The sequence below is a fragment of the Chenopodium album genome, chromosome 16 (genome assembly GCF_948465745.1).
Source record: "Chenopodium album chromosome 16, dcCheAlbu1.1, whole genome shotgun sequence".
Taxonomy (NCBI): Eukaryota; Viridiplantae; Streptophyta; class Magnoliopsida; order Caryophyllales; family Amaranthaceae; genus Chenopodium; species Chenopodium album.
Genome location: NC_137849.1, coordinates 31,892,637 through 31,910,744, shown reverse-complemented (window position 1 = coordinate 31,910,744; position 18,108 = coordinate 31,892,637). Strand labels below are relative to the sequence as shown.

Here is an 18,108-nt window from a genome sequence, read left to right as displayed (position 1 = left end):
ACAATTCTCCAACAAATCGCTAACTACTTCCAGCCGTAAAGTCATAAACTACAGATTTACCCACATTATGTTTTCCCCACACTATGTGATCCTAATTCCAATCCCCATTTCACCAACCAATTTTCACAATTGCGACCCCAATTCTTTCATTTTACACACTTTTAAGGCCACCTAACATAAACCCCCTCACTTTTTGGCCGTAATTATACCATAATTACAACCCTAATTGTTAACCCTTTTTGCGACCCAAATTATAACAACATTAACCCCTTCTAAAAAACCCTAACTTTGTACTCCATTACGCCGCAACAATTTCAAAACCCTAACTTTACTCACGTTTTAATCAAAATTAAACTTTAATTGCAATCCATTTATAAAATTATTATCTCAACAAAACATCAAATACCCTAACGTTTCACAATTGCCCTAATTTCAAACATTTTTGGAAAAAAACCCTAGCTTTATTAAACCCACAATTATAGGATAAACCCTAACTTATTTAGATTTATTAAAACCACAAAAAACCCTAGCTTTATTAAACCCACAATTATAGATTCCCAAAGTATTGACCATGTAGGATTGGTCTTTGGTTCAACTTAAAACCGCTAATGTCATCCAACAATTTTATATTAAAACTGCTAACAATATTAACGGTTATTTTTTTAAATAAAGATAGAAAGCCAAGTCGTTATTGAAATTTGGTCTCTTTGAACTTATTCTGGTAAATGCCGGCCTCTTTGCTGCTTTTGGCTAAGGAATCTGTGAATTAACTAAGGAGGAAAAGAGATTGGTTATTAGTATAATGCGACATCTTTTATAAAATCACTAGTTAAAGTCGCGGATTTAAAATTACAACTGTTATTTCCATTAGCGCTTTTAAGCTGAACCAAAAGAAAACAAAAATAATGCTCAACACCGATCATACGTAGAAAGTATTTGGGGAAATTATTTTTGTTTTAACAATATTGTTGGAAATCTCTTACCATTTTAGAAAGCTTCACAAATATTGCAACATTTCTCTACTTGCACATATTTTCTCTCTTTACTCATCACATGAGTCCCTATCTTTTTCTCTTTATTTCTTAAAATTCGTGTCTCATCTCCATTTTACAATATTTACGGAATGAAGATTGCGGAGTGGAGGAAATAGATGTTTAACAAAATAAACAATATGTATGGTGTTTATTTAAGAAAATAACCACATTTAATAAGTGTAACAGTTAAAAAAAAAAAAAAAAAAAAATTAGTGTAACACTTACAAAGACGGAGGGAGTGACGTAAGTCAAACATGAGACACCAGTCATGAGTCATGAGTCAAGAGTATGAATGTATGACGAGTAGTCGCGTAATTAGGGGCTGAATTGTAAATCTTGTAAGCCAACTATTTTGAGTACTGCGTAGTGTGACACACACAGACTACCGACGTTACGCATCAACGTTCAACGCTTCCACAGTTGCATCTCGCTCGCTCTCTCCTCATTTCCACCAAATTCATCTTCCTTTGATCAACTCATTCACTCAATCATCTTCCATTGTTTCTTAATCTCAATCTTTCAACTGGTAACTCCTTCGATCTCTCTTTTCGTTTCGAATTTTAAATCGATCAGTTAACAATTGATTTAATTTAATTTAATTAGTAGTGTTGGTTTAATTTTATGCGATTTTCAATCTCTGTTAGTTTCATTTTGTTGATCAATTTTTTTTGTCTTTACTATTTGGATTAATGAATTAGAGTTACGTTTTCCCCATTTGTTTGTATGTTTAATTTGACTTTGATGCTATTGCTGAATTATTTTGAATTTTTTTTTTTAATTCGTTAAGTAATTAATTATAGGTCTAAGATTGAATTTATTATACTTATACAAGCTATTTAATAGAAAATATAATTTAATTTAATCTATGTACTAAGATACGTGAGAATGAGGTATTTGATCGTAAGGGAGGGAGGAGGTTTATGTAGGATTTGATTGATTGATTGATTTATGTATCAAAAATTTGAGCTGCAACTACCAAGGGTTTATTGAATGCCTTGGTTATTATCCTCCTTATTGGGAATGGATTATTGACTCAAACTATGTGTAGGGATGTTTCGTGAGTTCGTAGTACTCGGGTTTTTTGTCGTAGATACTAACACCGGTGGCTAAATGTGTTATTGATACAGTGGTTCTAACTGATATTTTAAGTAATGTGCATAGTTAAGCATGTTTCTTATTGAAATTAGGTTCTTTGGTGAAATTCCACCTTTTGCGTCTTTGAGATACTTGTGCACGTTTTAGGCATGTTTTTGTCTAATCGGAATCAGATTTTCTGGTTTGTGAAATAGTGGACTAGTGAGGGTGTAAAGGTGAATCCATTTGGATAGTTACATTACTGCATATGGATCCTGATTTGTCTTCATTTTCTGAAATTAGTTTTAAACATATACTGTTTTGAGTTATGACGTAACTTTTATCATGGGTATTTTGTGTATTTATTGCTAGCCCCTCCCCTTTTTTGTCTTCCTAATGGATCAATGGGGTTATTGCATTAGGTTTGTGAGGCTACTACTAGTCATGCTTTGACCTTTGTTGTCGAAAGCTTGCAGAATTGAGAAATAATTGTTTGTGACTCGTGTCACACATTATGATGTTAGCAATGGAAATATATTGTGGTTAAATTGCACACCACGTACCATTAAACCATGTAATATGGTGTGTAGTGGATAGAGTACAAAAAAATCCGGGTTGGATGTCAAACCTTCAGACCATATTTTTTTTTTAGATTTTTCTTATGATTGAACTGAAGCAGACAACTGAACCCCTTCCCCCCCCCCCCCCCCCCTCTCTCCCCCCATGCCCACCCTCCCTATCTCTTCATTTTTTTTTTTTCTAAACTTTCAATTTTTGACACTTGCTTGAATCTCATACTCTATGATTAAACTTTTTTTTTGCTCCCTTTCGCTTCTATTTGATGTTAGATGTTAGATTATGCTTTCAAGATTTTACAGCATCCTAGCCATAAATGTGTTACTCCTCCTTATATAGTCATAACACTCAACAGCTCTTATTCTCGTTTTTTATCTTCTAAATTTCAGGTGATGATATTTGGTCACACAAAATCTTAAAGTGACATTGCGTAGACCTCTCAACTCTTTTAGTAGCTTAACCATTACTTTATAGTCTTAACACTATGAAAGACATAAGAGTAGCCCGTCCTTCTGTTGCTGCATCTGATGAAAAAACTCAGAGTCGGCTATCTGACTTGATGAGCGAGAATGATTTATCATCCAACTGTGTTCAGTACACCCCTGAAATTGAGAAGACGTATGTTCACCAGGTTTATGATGCAATTGCTCCTCACTTTAGTTCAACTAGATTTGCTAAATGGCCAAAGGTTGCATCGTTTTTAGATTCTTTGCCTCAAGGATCTCTTGTCCTGGATGCAGGATGTGGAAATGGGAAGTACCTGGGTTTTAATCCCAACTGCTTTTTCATAGGATGTGATATAAGCTCGCCTTTAATTGGTATATGTACAGAAAGAGGGCATGAAGCCTTGGTCGCTGATGCTGTAAATTTGCCTTATAAAAGTGACTTTGGTGATGCAGCAATCTCAATTGCTGTGTTGCATCACTTGAGTACTGAAAGTAGGAGGAGTCAAGCCATTGAAGAGCTGGTTAGGGTTGTTAGGAAGGGAGGTTTAGTGTTAATAACAGTCTGGGCTGTTGAGCAAGAAGACCAAGGTTTGCTAAGTAAATGGACCCCATTGTCGCATAAGTACCTAGATGAGTGGATTGGACCCGGTACTCCACGTGTGCGTAGCCCCCGGTCATTGAATTTGGAAAGCATTCCTGAAAGCGAAGAGAAAGGTCCTCGAGAGTCATGCAAAGTTTCTAGAGAGTCCCTTGGTGCAAGGCTGGATAAAACCATGAAAATAAACGACCAAGAAAATTCCTATAATGATGATAGGTGTACAGAAAATCAGCAGGAGTACTTTGTTCCATGGCACTTGCCTTATCATCGTGCTGAAATTAATGGTGCTTCTGCTTGTGCTGTTGCAAATGGTCTGGCAAGAAAAGATGACAAGAAGGGTGCTGTGGTGTATAAGCGATATTACCATGTGTTTAGTGAAGGTGAACTTGAAAGGTAACACGTTACATTGCACTTATCATCCTTCTTAAGATTTTGCTTGAATGTGAATGGTTAAAGTCTTTAAATAGCTAGCTGCATTGCTATGAAGTATGGAGTACATCCTGTATGCTGTTTCATGCATCTTGCTTTATTAATTCCAATAGTGCTACAAATGGGGTGAAGAAACTATCGAAATAAGGAAACAGTTTCAAATTAAATGCAATTTCTGCTGGAGAAATGTAGAAACTTATCTAGCGTAGTAGGGTATATATTCTTTTAAACGGTATTGTGGAATATGCAATATCCATGTCCAACAGTGATTTTTTTTTTTTTTTTTTTTTTTTTTTTTTTTTTTTTTTTTTTTTTCTCAATGTTCTAGATCTACTATAGCAGAAACAAACAAGCTGATAACCCTCTTTGCTATTTTCAAAAAAGGTAAAATCTTTAAGATCCAATCGTTTTAGTTGATTAAATGTCAAAGATGCAGATGCAATCTTGAATTTTGAATTATTTCCATATTAGTAGTTCTCCATTACTCCGTATTTTTCAATTCTCAGATAATCCTTTACCACCACATCAAAGGAGAGAAGAGTCAGTCTTAGCAATTGTTATGTACTAGATTCGGCTACTGTATTTCAACACAATTGATTGTAATTTAAGATTGAATGCTTGAGTATTTGATTGATTGAAGATCGAATTACAAAGGGATAAGCATAACTTGAGGTTATGAATCTCACAGTAGCTTTAGGCTACAAATCTCTCTAATGTTTACTCTCAAATTTCTGGATACTTTACTAAATGAATTGACAACCGTACATATACTCAAGCTTAAGGGATACATGTGACTAACTAAGCTAAGAATAGAAAAACCATCAAATGACATTGTTGAAGCAGCTTGCTTTCTTTCCTTAATCTCCCTTAATTAGCTTTGTCTTGTTGTCCATTGTCTCTGTCCACCTTTGACCCTTGCTGCCCCTGTTTTGCGCGCCTTGAATACAGCAAAAGTGGTGGTTGATTTGGCTTCTTGGCCCCGTTACCCATTCCATTACAGCAATTATAGTAAACGGAAAAAAATTCTAAGAATTTATAATCTGGGTTTAGATGAACCTGAGGTTCAATCACCTTATGTATTTGAGACTTTTGGATTTAGAAGACTCCAAAAAATCTAACTTGAAAAATGAAACCTATATATTGGTCTATTGGGGTAGTGTTGCTATCATTTTAAAAAATCCGTTTTTCAATACTTGAGTCCTCAAGAAATTGAGCTCAATTCAGTTGATCTTACTTTATTCTAGCTAATACCCTATGACCCTACGTTAATATTTTTTATTTTATTTTATTTTTTTTCTTTTGGAAAAATTGACGCTACCAGTCCTAATTGTGAACATTCTTCTTTATAATTATCGATTAACTCATGGTAGTACTAGCTTTGGGGGATCCTTCTTAAAATAGTCTTTAACTTATTATGACTGGTAAACCGGTTAAAATTGTCATGTATTGAATTTTTATTGGTCCGTTTTACTGAATATTATTGTTGTTAGGTGAAGAGAATAGGGCCTAAAGGGAGGTCGTGGGTCTTTAGAGTGGTGGAGGATTAATTTTTTTGACTATGCCTAACGGAAATAACACACTTGGCAACTATTATCCGGTCAAACCATTTAAAATTATGTTAAGGACTGTTTTGAAAGGACTCTCGTAAATTTTGATGACCTTGAGTTAATCAATAGGTTGGACTTTTTCAAGAAAATCGGCCATAGTTGGGACTGTTGGCGTCAAATTTTCCTTTTTTTTTTGCCTGGTTTCCTCATGTGATTCGACATTCGAACATAGCTGCTTTTACTTTATCAACTTCATGCACAATGTCTTCTAGTTTTACATGTTTGGAATTAGTGAAGCATTTCCCAACTTCATTCATTCTAACTTGTGTCAGTATGATTGGGCTCTGTTGAGTGCAGCTAATTTTGCTTAAGTATCTGTGGAGTTTTTTTTTTTTTTTTTTTTTTTCTTTTCCAAGGCTTCAGAAGAATCTATGTTTCTGTTGAGCAACTTCCTTGAGTTTCTGATAATATTTTCTGTATTTCTGTGTGTTTGGAACTTTTCTGCTGCTTGTTTGTGCATGTCCTCTTACTCAAAATTTGAGTTAATTTTTTGTTGGAATGGAGCTCCATAATCTTCTTAAGTTAGTCCATCACGAAAACAAAAATTTAGTAGTTGATAATCTTGATATTGCTTTTGATGAAAGGTAGCCTAGGAACCAATGTTGTTCTATAGCTGCTTATGGAAGCTAATTTCCATACGAAAGGTGAGATTTCCAAGAGTATAACCTAGCATAGGTAGTGGAAACGATGAGTATATGCAGAGCAAACTGTGGTATGGTAAATAAAAGATCATAAAATATTGGAGGATTATCTTACTATGCTCTTTTTCCTTTTACAGCCGGTTCCTTATGACAATTCATGTAAGCTGACCCGGTCGTTGTTGTTTGGGGGGGTTGGGAGGGGGGGGGGGGGGGGGGGGGGAGGGGGAGGGGGAGAGGGAGGCGGTGGGGCTGTGAGTTTTTGGCCCATATTAGGACTATCTGAATATTGCCAAGCCAGCAAATTTGCTGATATCTTGAAAGCAACAAGAGAGATGGCAAAAACTCTTATGCACTTAAGAAACAAAATTGTTTGTACTTCTTGCACTTGGTTTTGATTGTCTATGATTGGTTCTTGCATCATTTAAAGACCTAGCTGTTCCTTTAATCTTGTGCATTCATATCCTATAAAATTGCTCCTGATTTGTCTGATTGTCTCGTGTCCAGGTTTTATTAACATGTTTTCTAAAACTGACCATCTTCATTTCTTGTTAATTTGCAGATTAGTATCTGGCATGAGCAATACTATAATCGTGGATCGCTTTTTTGACAAATCAAATTGGTGTATTATTCTTGAAAAAACACAGTGAAAAATCTTTACGCACACCAAATACACCACTCACAACTTTGTTGCTGAGATGAGATCAGTAAGTAAATCACTGAAGCTGCAAATAGATTTTATCATAGTTTAAGTAAAACTGTAATCCTCATCAAGCTTTTGCAAAATTGCACTAGAAATTACTGTGGGTGAGATAGTCGCTTCCCCAGCTTACAGGATGTTCTTTGAAAATCAAGCTGCTCAGCCTGCGCTGATTATAGTTTTACTTGTATCATCATTTTAAGACGCAGAAACATTCACAATATAGGGCAAAGTGTAGCGTTATTTTACAGAGTTTTTTGGTTAGAAAAGATTTACTTGTATTGTACCCTTTCATCTTTCTGTTTTGTTAGACACAGTATACTAGTCTCAAGTCTCAAATGTATAGTTGGTAGCTGATATATTACTCTCTAAATCAGTTAACAAAACAAAGTTGTTACCCTAAGTAACTTACTGATTTTACGTGTTTGATGGTTCAAGTTTAATAGCTTAATTAAAAAAAGCATAAATTTTAAGAACTGAATCTAACTAGAGAAGGGATTGAATTTTAATATTGTAGGGATATATGATTTTAAATGGGAATTAGCTTAAGTCCTACGGAGTATACAGTTTTACCTATTCTAATTATGAATTACAATGTTAATTTAATAATAATTTGCCAAAAAAAAAAAAAAAATTAACAAAAAAAAACTGCATTTTTAATTGAAACAAAATAATTTGAATTATTAAGTTGAATTTTAGTATGTATATTGATGTTAAGTTATTGATCATTAAATATTTAAAAAACAATGAAAGAAATTTAATGATTATAGGGTTTTATTTAAAAATGAACATATATGTTAATTATACCCGTGCAATCTATCTATAAATATTACTAAAATAACAACCGCTGACATCATTCGTTTTTCAAATTGTACACATGTCAAGTTGTGGTAACAAAATTTTCCGCTTAAATCAATTGCTGACATAATATTATCTTTTTTTTTTCTTGAAAGATCCTAATTTTTACCTTAAATTATTATAATTATTTTTTGCAAAGAAATTTTTTATATGTCGTGCATTGCGCGGGACTAATCTAGTGTACTTATATATCTCATCCGTTTCTTTGTTTTTTTTTGGCACAATGTTTCATACTATGTACTCCCTCCGTCTCTAAATTACATTCCTATTTTCCTCTCCCTCCGTCCCTAAATTACATTCCTATATCTAGCATTTATTCCTCACATAATAGAGGAAAGTAGGAATGTAATTTAGGGACGGAGGGAGTATAAATTTAATTTTTATAAAGATTTGGCAAAGGGGGGGGGAATAAAAAGGAAAGTAAAAATGACGGAAAATTTTTAACTAGAGGATATATGTGTGTGAGAGAAAAATCTATAACAACAAAATACACATGTTTCCATCCTATTACACTTTTCTATCTTATTCTCTAATCCAAACGTCACTTGTCTTCTTACATTTTTAATGTTTTAAGTCTTTCTTTAACTCGTTCATTAAACTATACTTCATCTATCTTTCATGCACACTTCATCTTCATCTCCCGTCTTCAATTCAACCTTTTCCTTTTCTCTTTTTAATTTTAGCCCTTCCACCTCCTTTATTTAAGCCTCATTTTCAATTAAAATTCCAACAATTTAATTTCTTAAATCATATTTTTGATTACACATTATACCTATAATGACTTGTTGATATTTTCTCACTCATCTCTCAATGCGACTCTTTGTGAACAACCCGTGCATTGCACAGGCCAATAGGCTAATCTATAATATTATTAAAACTCATAGGGACACCATGCTAACGCCATGTGTCACCCTTTATTCAATGTAATTTGGTGCCACGTGTATGCCATGTGTCATCACCCTTATCTTACTATATTGATTTGTAGTAATATTTAGTTTCTTTGAAAAACTCTTCATTGATATGACTTTATTTTCAACAATAATATTTAATTTACTTGATAGACTCTTTATATGTATAACCTCCCTATTTAAATATGATAAATCTTACATACATTAATAAAAGATAAATGTACATTATTATATTTTTCATTTACTTATTGATATTGTTTAACATTAATCCTTCTTAATTAATTTTGAATAAACTTATAAATTTGTGATGTACCAGGACATCGCTCAGGCCAATAACTAGTTATATATTAAAAAGCGTTTCTAAAAACATTTATGTGCCACGTGGCACCCTCGCCATGTCATCTTTCAACTATGAGCATATTCTAATGAAAAACTAGCCTTCTATCCCGTGCTATGCACGGATTGTTTATAATTATATAATATAAATTCTTATTTTATAATATGTTTTTATTGGAAAATGAATAGTTTATAACGGAGAAAAAAGGGGTTAAAATTGAATGTAATTGTAGAAGATATTAAGTTGGGGGAAAATGAACCAAACAACATTCATACATGCATAAATACTAAGTATAGATATATGTCTACCACGAGATTTGAACTCATAGCCACAAAATATGCATTAATAGTCTTACCATCTCATCTATTAATTACTCCGATGAGAATAGGTCTATATGTGAGAATTTATACTTATATGAGAACTAATCTATAATTTAGAACATATGAGTAAAAATCTAGAACAACTCAAATTTAAATTTAGAACATATGAGTAATAATTTAGAACATCTGTGTGAGTAATAATTTAGAACATCTGATTCAAGAATTAAAACGTGTGAGTAAAAATTTTAAAAGTTTACTTTATGAAATTTAGAACGTATGAGTAAAATTTAGAGCATATGAGTAAAAATTAAAACATTTGATTTAAAATCTAGAACATGTGAATAAAAAATTTAAAACACCTGGCATAAAATATAGAAAATGGGAGTAAAAATGTAGAAAATATGAGTAAAAATTAGAACATATGCTTTCAAATTTAGTACATACAATTAAAAATCTTAGAACACACGCAAGTTTTAAAACTTAGAACATATATGTTAAAATTTTGGAATAATAACTTAACTAATTTATGGTTCAGAACATATAAGTACTAATTTAAAACATTTGATTTAATTTAGAACAACTGGAGAAAAGTTTATCACATCAGATTTAAAAAGTGTTCTCACATAAGAAAAATTCTCACATAAAGGAGGGGTTATATATATATATATATATATATATATATATATATATATATATATATATATATATATATATATATATATATATATATATATATATATATATATATATATATATATATGTGTGTGTGTGTGTGTGTGTGTGTGTGTACATATATATATATATATATATATATGTGTGTACATATATATATATATATATGTGTACATATATATATATATATATATGTACATATATATATATATATATATGTACATATATATATATATATATATATATATGTACATATATATATACATATATATATATATACATATATATATATATACAGATATATATATATATATATATATATATATATACATATATATATATATATACATATATATATATATATATATACATATATATATATATATGGATTGGAGATCTAAACATTTAAAACTGTGATTTTAAAAAATATCGATTCTATTATTTGATAATAATGTTCATCGAGAGGTAATGCATATAAGAAAAATTAACTATTGTTATAAACTAATATAATTTATTTAATTATTTTGATAATAATTATGTCTTTATTTTCATTATATTATAAATTATATACAAAGGGCATGTTTATATAATTAGTCAATTGTTGTTCCATTAATAATTTATTGAAATGTTTAATGAAAAACTATTATAATTAAACAAATACTGAATAAATAAATAATAAAAAAATGAACGTATCTATTTAATTATAAGTGTTCAATGTAACAATGTAGGACATTGTCCGGGCCACACACTAGTTATATATCAAATAACAAAATTTTGTATAATTTATTATAAATGGAATCAATTTTATGTAATTAGTTAAAAAGATTTCATGTAATCCATTTTATTTTTATTGTGTAATGTACCACCCATATAACTTTTGTGATTATAATTTTATTTTTTGATTAGTAATTTAGTTACACTTTTATTGATTTTTTTTTTAAAAAAACTCGAGAATCCTTAAATTATTTAATATATATGTTGAGGTTTTTAAAAGTGAATTGCTATATACCGCCAACGTTTTTATCAAACCGCCGACAAAAGTAATGAAGAGACAAAATTACCCTTACTCATTTATAAGTCCATCAAGCTTCAAACTCAATTTTCAACCACCCCAAAAGCAACCACCAGCACCCAAAGCCACCACCAGCACCCAAGCCGCCACCAGCCGTGCAATGATGCAATAACAAGTATTGGAGTAATTATAATACAGAGCACTTTTTTTTACAAACAAATAATTTTATTGCTAATAAATAAAAAAACATAAAAATCAAGCAGTGAAAACCAATGCCGATCGGCGCCCAAAATCGGTCGACAATGACCAACAATCGGAGCCCAAAACTGGTTGGCCAGGGTAACCAACGGTTTTGAGTGCCAGTTACCGGCGACGTCAACCGGTTTTGAGTGCCGATAGTGAAAGTCGAAGGTGATAAAAAAAAGGGAAGACGAACTGGTTTTGCCGACCACCGCAATACCAGTCCGTCACCTTCGTCGGCCACCGCTGCTACCCTTCCACCTCAAATATGCGGTCGCCGCTGCCCTTCAACTCCAGCGTACAATCACTGCTGTAGTAATAGGTGGTTGGGAAATAGGTGATGAGAGAGAAGGAACGGTGAGAAAAGTGGTGGTTGTGGGTGATGAGAGAGAAAAAGGAAGAAAGGTGGGGGAATAGTAAGGGCATTGGTGTCCAATCACCTTAAATGTTGGAGTTGTTGATAAAAATTGTTGGCGGTTCAAGATCAAAGTCTAATATTCGTCGATCGTTTGACGATGAATTTGACAGTTTAGGGTGTTCGCGCTACATTTCAGAATCAAGTATGAGATAGATGCAATTTGATGATTCTGACAACGCTGGTGTTGGTGATGATAATGATTAGTATCATTTATGATCCAGATGTAGTTGGACGATACTGATGAAGAATCTGAAAGTCAGAAAGAAGAAAAGAAAACAAAGATGACCACTTATAAACCTCGTTTGTTTTTTTATTGTCTACACACATACAAATGAAAAAGTTTGTACAGTTCACTTAGATTTTATCATATTTCAAACTTTATTTTTTTTAAAACACAAAATAGTAAATATTGCTTGAAATCGAATTAGAACTTTGATCGACAAAAACTTTATGACGAATCTTTAGTTAAGATCTTGGAACTTATATCAAACTCTAAAATAAGAAAAACAGCTGCAATAAGAAAAACAGCTGCAATAAAATCTAAGTGAACTGTAAAAACTTTTTCATTTGTATGTGTGTAGACAATAAAAAAACCAAACGAGGTTTTTAAGTGGTCATCTTCGTTTTCTTTTCTTCTTTCTGACTTTCAGATTCTTCATCGGTATCGTCCAACTACATCCGGATCATAAATGATACTAAGTCATTATCATCACCAACACCAGCGTTGTCAGAATCATCAAATTGCATCTCTCTCATACTTGATTCTGAAATGTAGCGCGAACACCCTAAACTGTCAAATTCGTCATCAAACGACCGACGAATATTAGACTTTGATCTTGAAGAGATCATTACCAACAATAATTTGGTAGTGATTGTAAAAAAACCAATTTCAAAATCTTACGGTTTGTATTTTTTGCAGAGAGAAATTTGTTTCTTTTTATTTAATAAAGGGAATATGAGGATTGGAGAAAAACAAGAATAGTTTGTTTAACAACAGTCATAACTTTAATTGGAAACAGTCTTGTAAATTCACATGTATATATAGTTGAGGGTCAATGATGCGTAATAAAGGAAAAAAAGATATATAACAGCTGTTTCATAAGTAAATTTTTATTAGGCGGTTAAAGTTGTAAGACTATGGCCCTGTTCTTTTTAATTTCTAGGCAGAGCAGAGCAGATTTCAGCAGAGCAGAGTAGAGTAGATTTCGGCATTATTATTAGTACTATTATTAATGTCATTATTATAATAATTATTATTATTAGGAAAAATTGCGGAAAATTATACAACCTTTGGTTGGTTCTTTTTTAATAATACAACCTTTGGATTGTGTTATATATAATATAACCTTTTACCCCATCTATTTTAAACAGGCAAAAAAACAAGAGAACATGTTACAAGAGGTAAGGTGATGACATGGCAATAACTCTTTTGACGTGTCATTGACCGTTGCACAGTGTTTTCAAAATCCCTTCTTCTTCATAAATACCTTGTTCTTTCATCATTCTTCCCCAAATTCTCACCATCACCTTTCATTATTTTGTCTCAATTCTTTCCCTTTTTTCAATTGAATTTGCTAATTAACTTCCTCCATATCTAATTTTTCATAATTAGCTGACATGTCTAGGAGAAGACAATCATCCCAATCCGGTGGATCTGGAAGTACTATTAATTCGAGAAGGGGGCTAACCCCATAATTCGTTGTTCATGTGGGAAGGATGTCGTTCTGAGGACAATGAAGAATGGTCCAAATATGGGGATGAGATTTTATGGTTGCCCTCTATGGCCAGTAAGTAATTTAATTTTTAATTTTTTTTTTCGATTTTTATTTTCTGTTTGCACTCTGATTTTCAACATGATTTAGGATACTCAATGTGAGATGTTCAAGTGGATAACTACTACTACTATTAATATGGAGGCTCTTGAAATGAAGATTTTAGAGAAGGATATTGAGATTTATGAATTGGAGTACGAGAAGAAATTAAAGGATGACAAGATTAAGAAACTGCAATTGAAGAAGGACAAGTTATCAGATGCACTTCCTGGGATGAAGACAGAAATGGAAGAACTGAAGAATCAGATTAAGAAATGCAGGAAGACTGAGAAAAATATGTATTTGATGTTGTTGTCGTCATGAATTGTGTTTGGTTTTTTTATTTTATTTTATTTATTTTTTTAGTGGTTAGGTTAGTTAGGTGAGTTCTGTGCTAGTACTCAAATTAAATTCCTTGTATGAGTGGTGGTTTAAGTTGGATTGAATAAAGTTAGTGCATTTGCTGAAATAAGATTATGTTCTTTCTTTGCAAATTGAATAGGTGAACTTAGCAATTTCATTTGGATATGTTAACTTATGCAAAATAAGTACTGTACACACCTAATTGTGTCTCCCCAAAAACCAAACCCAGTGATGAGTACCTTTCACGTCATTTGATCATCGAACAAAGTGAAAGTGTGAAAAGTCTTGTGATGTGGTGGTTTAAATAAAATATCTCTTCTTTCTTTTTTTGAAAATGTACATTATTTATTGAAAATGTCCGGTTTAATTTAGTTTGGTCCATAATAAGGGTCCAATAATGGTGTAGTTGGATTGGGCTCGAAAAGAGCTTTCCAACGATATATTATAAGCCCAATTCCGATGAATAATGAGGAAGTTATGGCCTAAATACTAAATTGGGCTCGAAACGAATTTTATATGTGGGCCAATGATCTAGAGGAGGACCTATTAATTATTATTCCTAAAGTTATTAGGATTAATTTTAATCTTCTGGAATAATCTAGAAGGTTGTTTTGAGTTCTAATGAGATTAGGAATAATAATTATATCTTTTATGAAAATAATGAATTCTATTTGGATTAAAATAAGTGTTTCAAAAGAGATTAATGATAAGTACGGATGTTATTAATCGAATTTAATTAGATTAAGGATTCCGTACAGGTTTTTAGGAAACGCGTAAATCAGCGCGGAACGACAAAGCTGGCGCGCTGCGACAATCTTGTCGTACAGCGACAGGGCTGTCGCGTCGCGCTGGACCCTGTCGTTCTGCGACAGGGGCAGTTTTATTCCTAATAGGATTCAGTCTTTTTTTGATCGTTTCCGGGCTATTTTTTCTATAAATAGGGTCGTATTTCCCGTTTTTATTAATTCAACAATCAATAATATTCGATTCTCTTTTCTCTCTGAAGCAAAGCTTATTCTCTCTCTATTCTTTTTCTAAGCCTAGCCCTTTTCATAAAAATACCGCGTTCACGAGTTCTAGACACACCTAGCCAAGCTTGAAGTTGCCTTCGCTCTAGACGTGAAAGGTTGATAATTTCTTAGGGTTTGGTCCCAAATCCCTATTTCAATTATTTAAATTAATTGTTTGATTAAATATTTTCCTTGAAGTTACTAACGTGTGTATTTTGTTATTAGAAAGAGATACGAGGCAACAAAGTAAGTTGTTTTAATCGCTTTAAATCTTTAGAAAGCATGCTTATATTATTTTAATTCCTAGTATCATGTTAGGATGTTATTTATTGCTTTCTAGTATCATGATTAGGTTGCTTCCTATTTTCTTCTATCATGTTAGGGGTAAAGATTTGATTTTTATTGTTTAGTGACATGCTAGGATTTGTTATTAATCTTGTTAGTATCTTGCCTAGGATCTTGCGATTATTATGCTTTGATGAGATTGAGTATATTATGATGATGATTTGTTCAATTTTATTATGTTGCTTGATATATTATTGTTACTGCTTGATCACGCCCTCTCTTGCAGGTTTAAAGGGAATTTGTACTTGTAATCACGCTTAATAAGATAATTAATAATCTTGTTTAGGCTAATATGATTATAATTCAAGTGATCGCCAATAATAGTTTTGTTTGTGCATTAATATTCAACCAACATAGATTAAACAGGTTTAGGGTTATAACCTAATGATTGTATGTTAGTCCAAAAGCGCACATGAATATGAGAAGAATAAAGTAGAGACCTATTTTTAGGGCAGGTTCAATCTCTTTTAGGTTGGATTTGTACCTTCATCCCCGAATATCCAGTCATGGTTACAGACCACTATGGAGTTAGCGATCTCATGGATCGTGAAGGGGAGTAACCTTCACCCTGTGAACAGTTTACAAGTTCCTAAAACTTGTTGGCGACTCTTTTGCTCTAGCTTTCTTCCCTTTGGACGCCACCACACTTAAGTGTATGATCACAGTGGGGCTCAAGTGTGGGACGCTTGAAATATTCCCTACAGTTTTTGGCGACTCTACTAGGGAGGATTTCTATTTTAATTCCTAAAATTTATTTTGGCAATAATTTAGAATGAATGGATGAGACTCGAAACGTTCTAAGTATTCATGTGCTTAATTTTTATTAACATTATTGGCATAAGCATAAAAAAGGTCCGCATTGGGTAAGACCATCTGTAATGCGTCAAAAACATAGGATTTTTACACGTAGGAAATTTGGGAAATATCTTTCACAACTAGGATCAAAATAACGTTGCGAAAAACTAGAAAATTCAAAGAACAGAAAGCTGCTGAGGCATGTAGGAACTGGTGCTGAGAAAACAGAGCCCGTCGCGGCGCGATGGCGACAGAAGTCATCATCTCGCGACAGACTCTGTTGTCTCGCGCTATGTTCTTCCAATACCGAGCCAGAAATCTACCTTCTTGTGCCCAGTTCTAGTACTGTTTGCTCCATTCTACTTCCTGATTGAGTTTTTCTCACTTTTCTAAACCCATATGTGTTCTACATATGGCCATAACCCTCTGGGAATTCACTCTCTATCTACCCAATCGAACGCTCATGGAAACGAAGGGTACATCCGAGTTTGTGAATGCACCAAACCGTGGAAGCAAGTTTAACTTGCGGGGTCGTCCCATCCACACGCGCCAACCCTTCCAAAGGTAAGGCTTCCGCGCGGATCATCCGGACTCATAACCATGGACCCTCTTTGACTAACTCTTATCCTTGAACTTTAGAGAACTAGAGCCATGGTTAGGCTGCAAACTCATTGCATCATATTGTGCTTACTTGACTACTTGTGCATCTCTTGTTTGTGCATATTTACACTAACCGTTTGTTTGACTTGTGTTTGAGTCTAAATAAACTGATTAATGACTAAAGGACTTTGTTTAATTAATTAATCAATTAATATGAGTTTTTAAAGTCTAAATAAATTGATCTAACCTGACTTAGGGCCTGTTTTGATACGATTATTTTCAGTTCAGTTCAGTTCAATTCAGCTCTAATAAGTTCAGTTCAGTTCAGTTCAGTTCAGCTCTAATAAGTTCAGTTCAGTTCAGCTCTAATAAGTTAAGTTCAGTTCAGTTTAGTTCAACTCCTAATTTCCTTTTCTTATAAAATATTTATTTTAGTTAAGTTCAGTTAAGCTCAGCTCTAATAAGTTCAGTTTAGTTCAGTTCAATTCAATTCAGCTCTAATAAGTTTAGTTCAGTTCAATTCAATTCAGTTCAGCTCTAATAAGTTCAGTTCAGTTCAGTAAATCAGAACACGCCCTTAGTACGTCTATAGGATTTTCCCTCTTAAGCTAGAACACTAGAAACAGACCCAGACTGACGTTTCAGCAATGACGCCGAAGTTTGGCCTGTGGCGCGACACGCTAGTGTCCGGCACGACTCGACAGAAATGGCGCACCGCGATAGGGCTGGCGCATCGCGACAGTTCCATCGTTTGAGCAATGGTCCAGTTTTCTGCCTGAGTCTTCACGCCGAGTCTATTTAGTCAATTTATTAATGGCATAAAACGTATTTTGGTCCTTAATCGAGTCTAAGCACATAGTCCCATGGTCTTACACAAGAGTCAAATCATGTCACTCTCACTCACTTCTAAAGCACACACTATGTTACACCTTGACCATGTCTAGAGAGTCTTGTGTGCGTGTATTTTTCGTCATTTTTTTAGGGGGGTAAGTCGGATATTAATCCTCCAAACATAACCTTAATTCTCCAAACATAACCATGTTGTTTGAACCGTATACTTGATTCCTAAAAATATGCACCCTATTTATGCACCCTATTTTTGCTTTTTTTTTTTTCCTTTAAAACTAATAAAGTCAAAGTCAATTTGAGTCAAGTCATTAAAAAAATATGGTTTAATTTACAGTACTTGGTCAAGAAGAGAAGGACGATTAATCAAGGACAACACCTTTGTTCAAGTTCTACTTTTCGATAAGCCCATCAGATATAGAAAAAAGTTCACACTAATGGAAACCCAACAAGAAGTTGATGAGCTCATGC

The 18,108-nt window shown here is 33.1% G+C and overlaps 2 protein-coding genes across 2 annotated transcripts; both read left to right on the top strand.

The window, feature by feature from the left end:
• Positions 1-1,412: 1,412 nt before the first annotated feature.
• On the top strand, positions 1,413-7,425 carry LOC145585116 (tRNA (carboxymethyluridine(34)-5-O)-methyltransferase-like). Its single transcript, XM_081641852.1, has 3 exons — positions 1,413-1,560; positions 3,074-4,121; positions 6,965-7,425. The coding sequence occupies exons 2-3, from the start codon at positions 3,169-3,171 to the stop codon at positions 7,050-7,052; spliced, it is 1,041 nt and encodes a 346-aa protein (XP_081497978.1). The 5' UTR covers positions 1,413-1,560; positions 3,074-3,168; the 3' UTR covers positions 7,053-7,425.
• A 5,976-nt stretch (positions 7,426-13,401) lies between these two features.
• On the top strand, positions 13,402-14,133 carry LOC145585115 (uncharacterized). Its single transcript, XM_081641851.1, has 2 exons — positions 13,402-13,654; positions 13,730-14,133. Exons 1-2 carry the CDS (start codon positions 13,601-13,603, stop codon positions 14,000-14,002), a joined length of 327 nt encoding a protein of 108 aa, XP_081497977.1. The 5' UTR covers positions 13,402-13,600; the 3' UTR covers positions 14,003-14,133.
• Positions 14,134-18,108: the final 3,975 nt, after the last annotated feature.

Excerpts from the sequence above, each read along its gene's own strand:
- LOC145585115 (XM_081641851.1), top strand. The coding sequence starts at position 13,601 with ATGAAGAATGGTCCAAATATGGGGATGAGATTTTATGGTTGCCCTCTA. Across the intron at positions 13,655-13,729 it reads ATGGTTGCCCTCTATGGCCA|GATACTCAATGTGAGATGTT; the intron begins GTAAGTAATTTA and ends AACATGATTTAG.
- LOC145585116 (XM_081641852.1), top strand. The coding sequence starts at position 3,169 with ATGAAAGACATAAGAGTAGCCCGTCCTTCTGTTGCTGCATCTGATGAA. Across the intron at positions 4,122-6,964 it reads AGTGAAGGTGAACTTGAAAG|ATTAGTATCTGGCATGAGCA; the intron begins GTAACACGTTAC and ends GTTAATTTGCAG.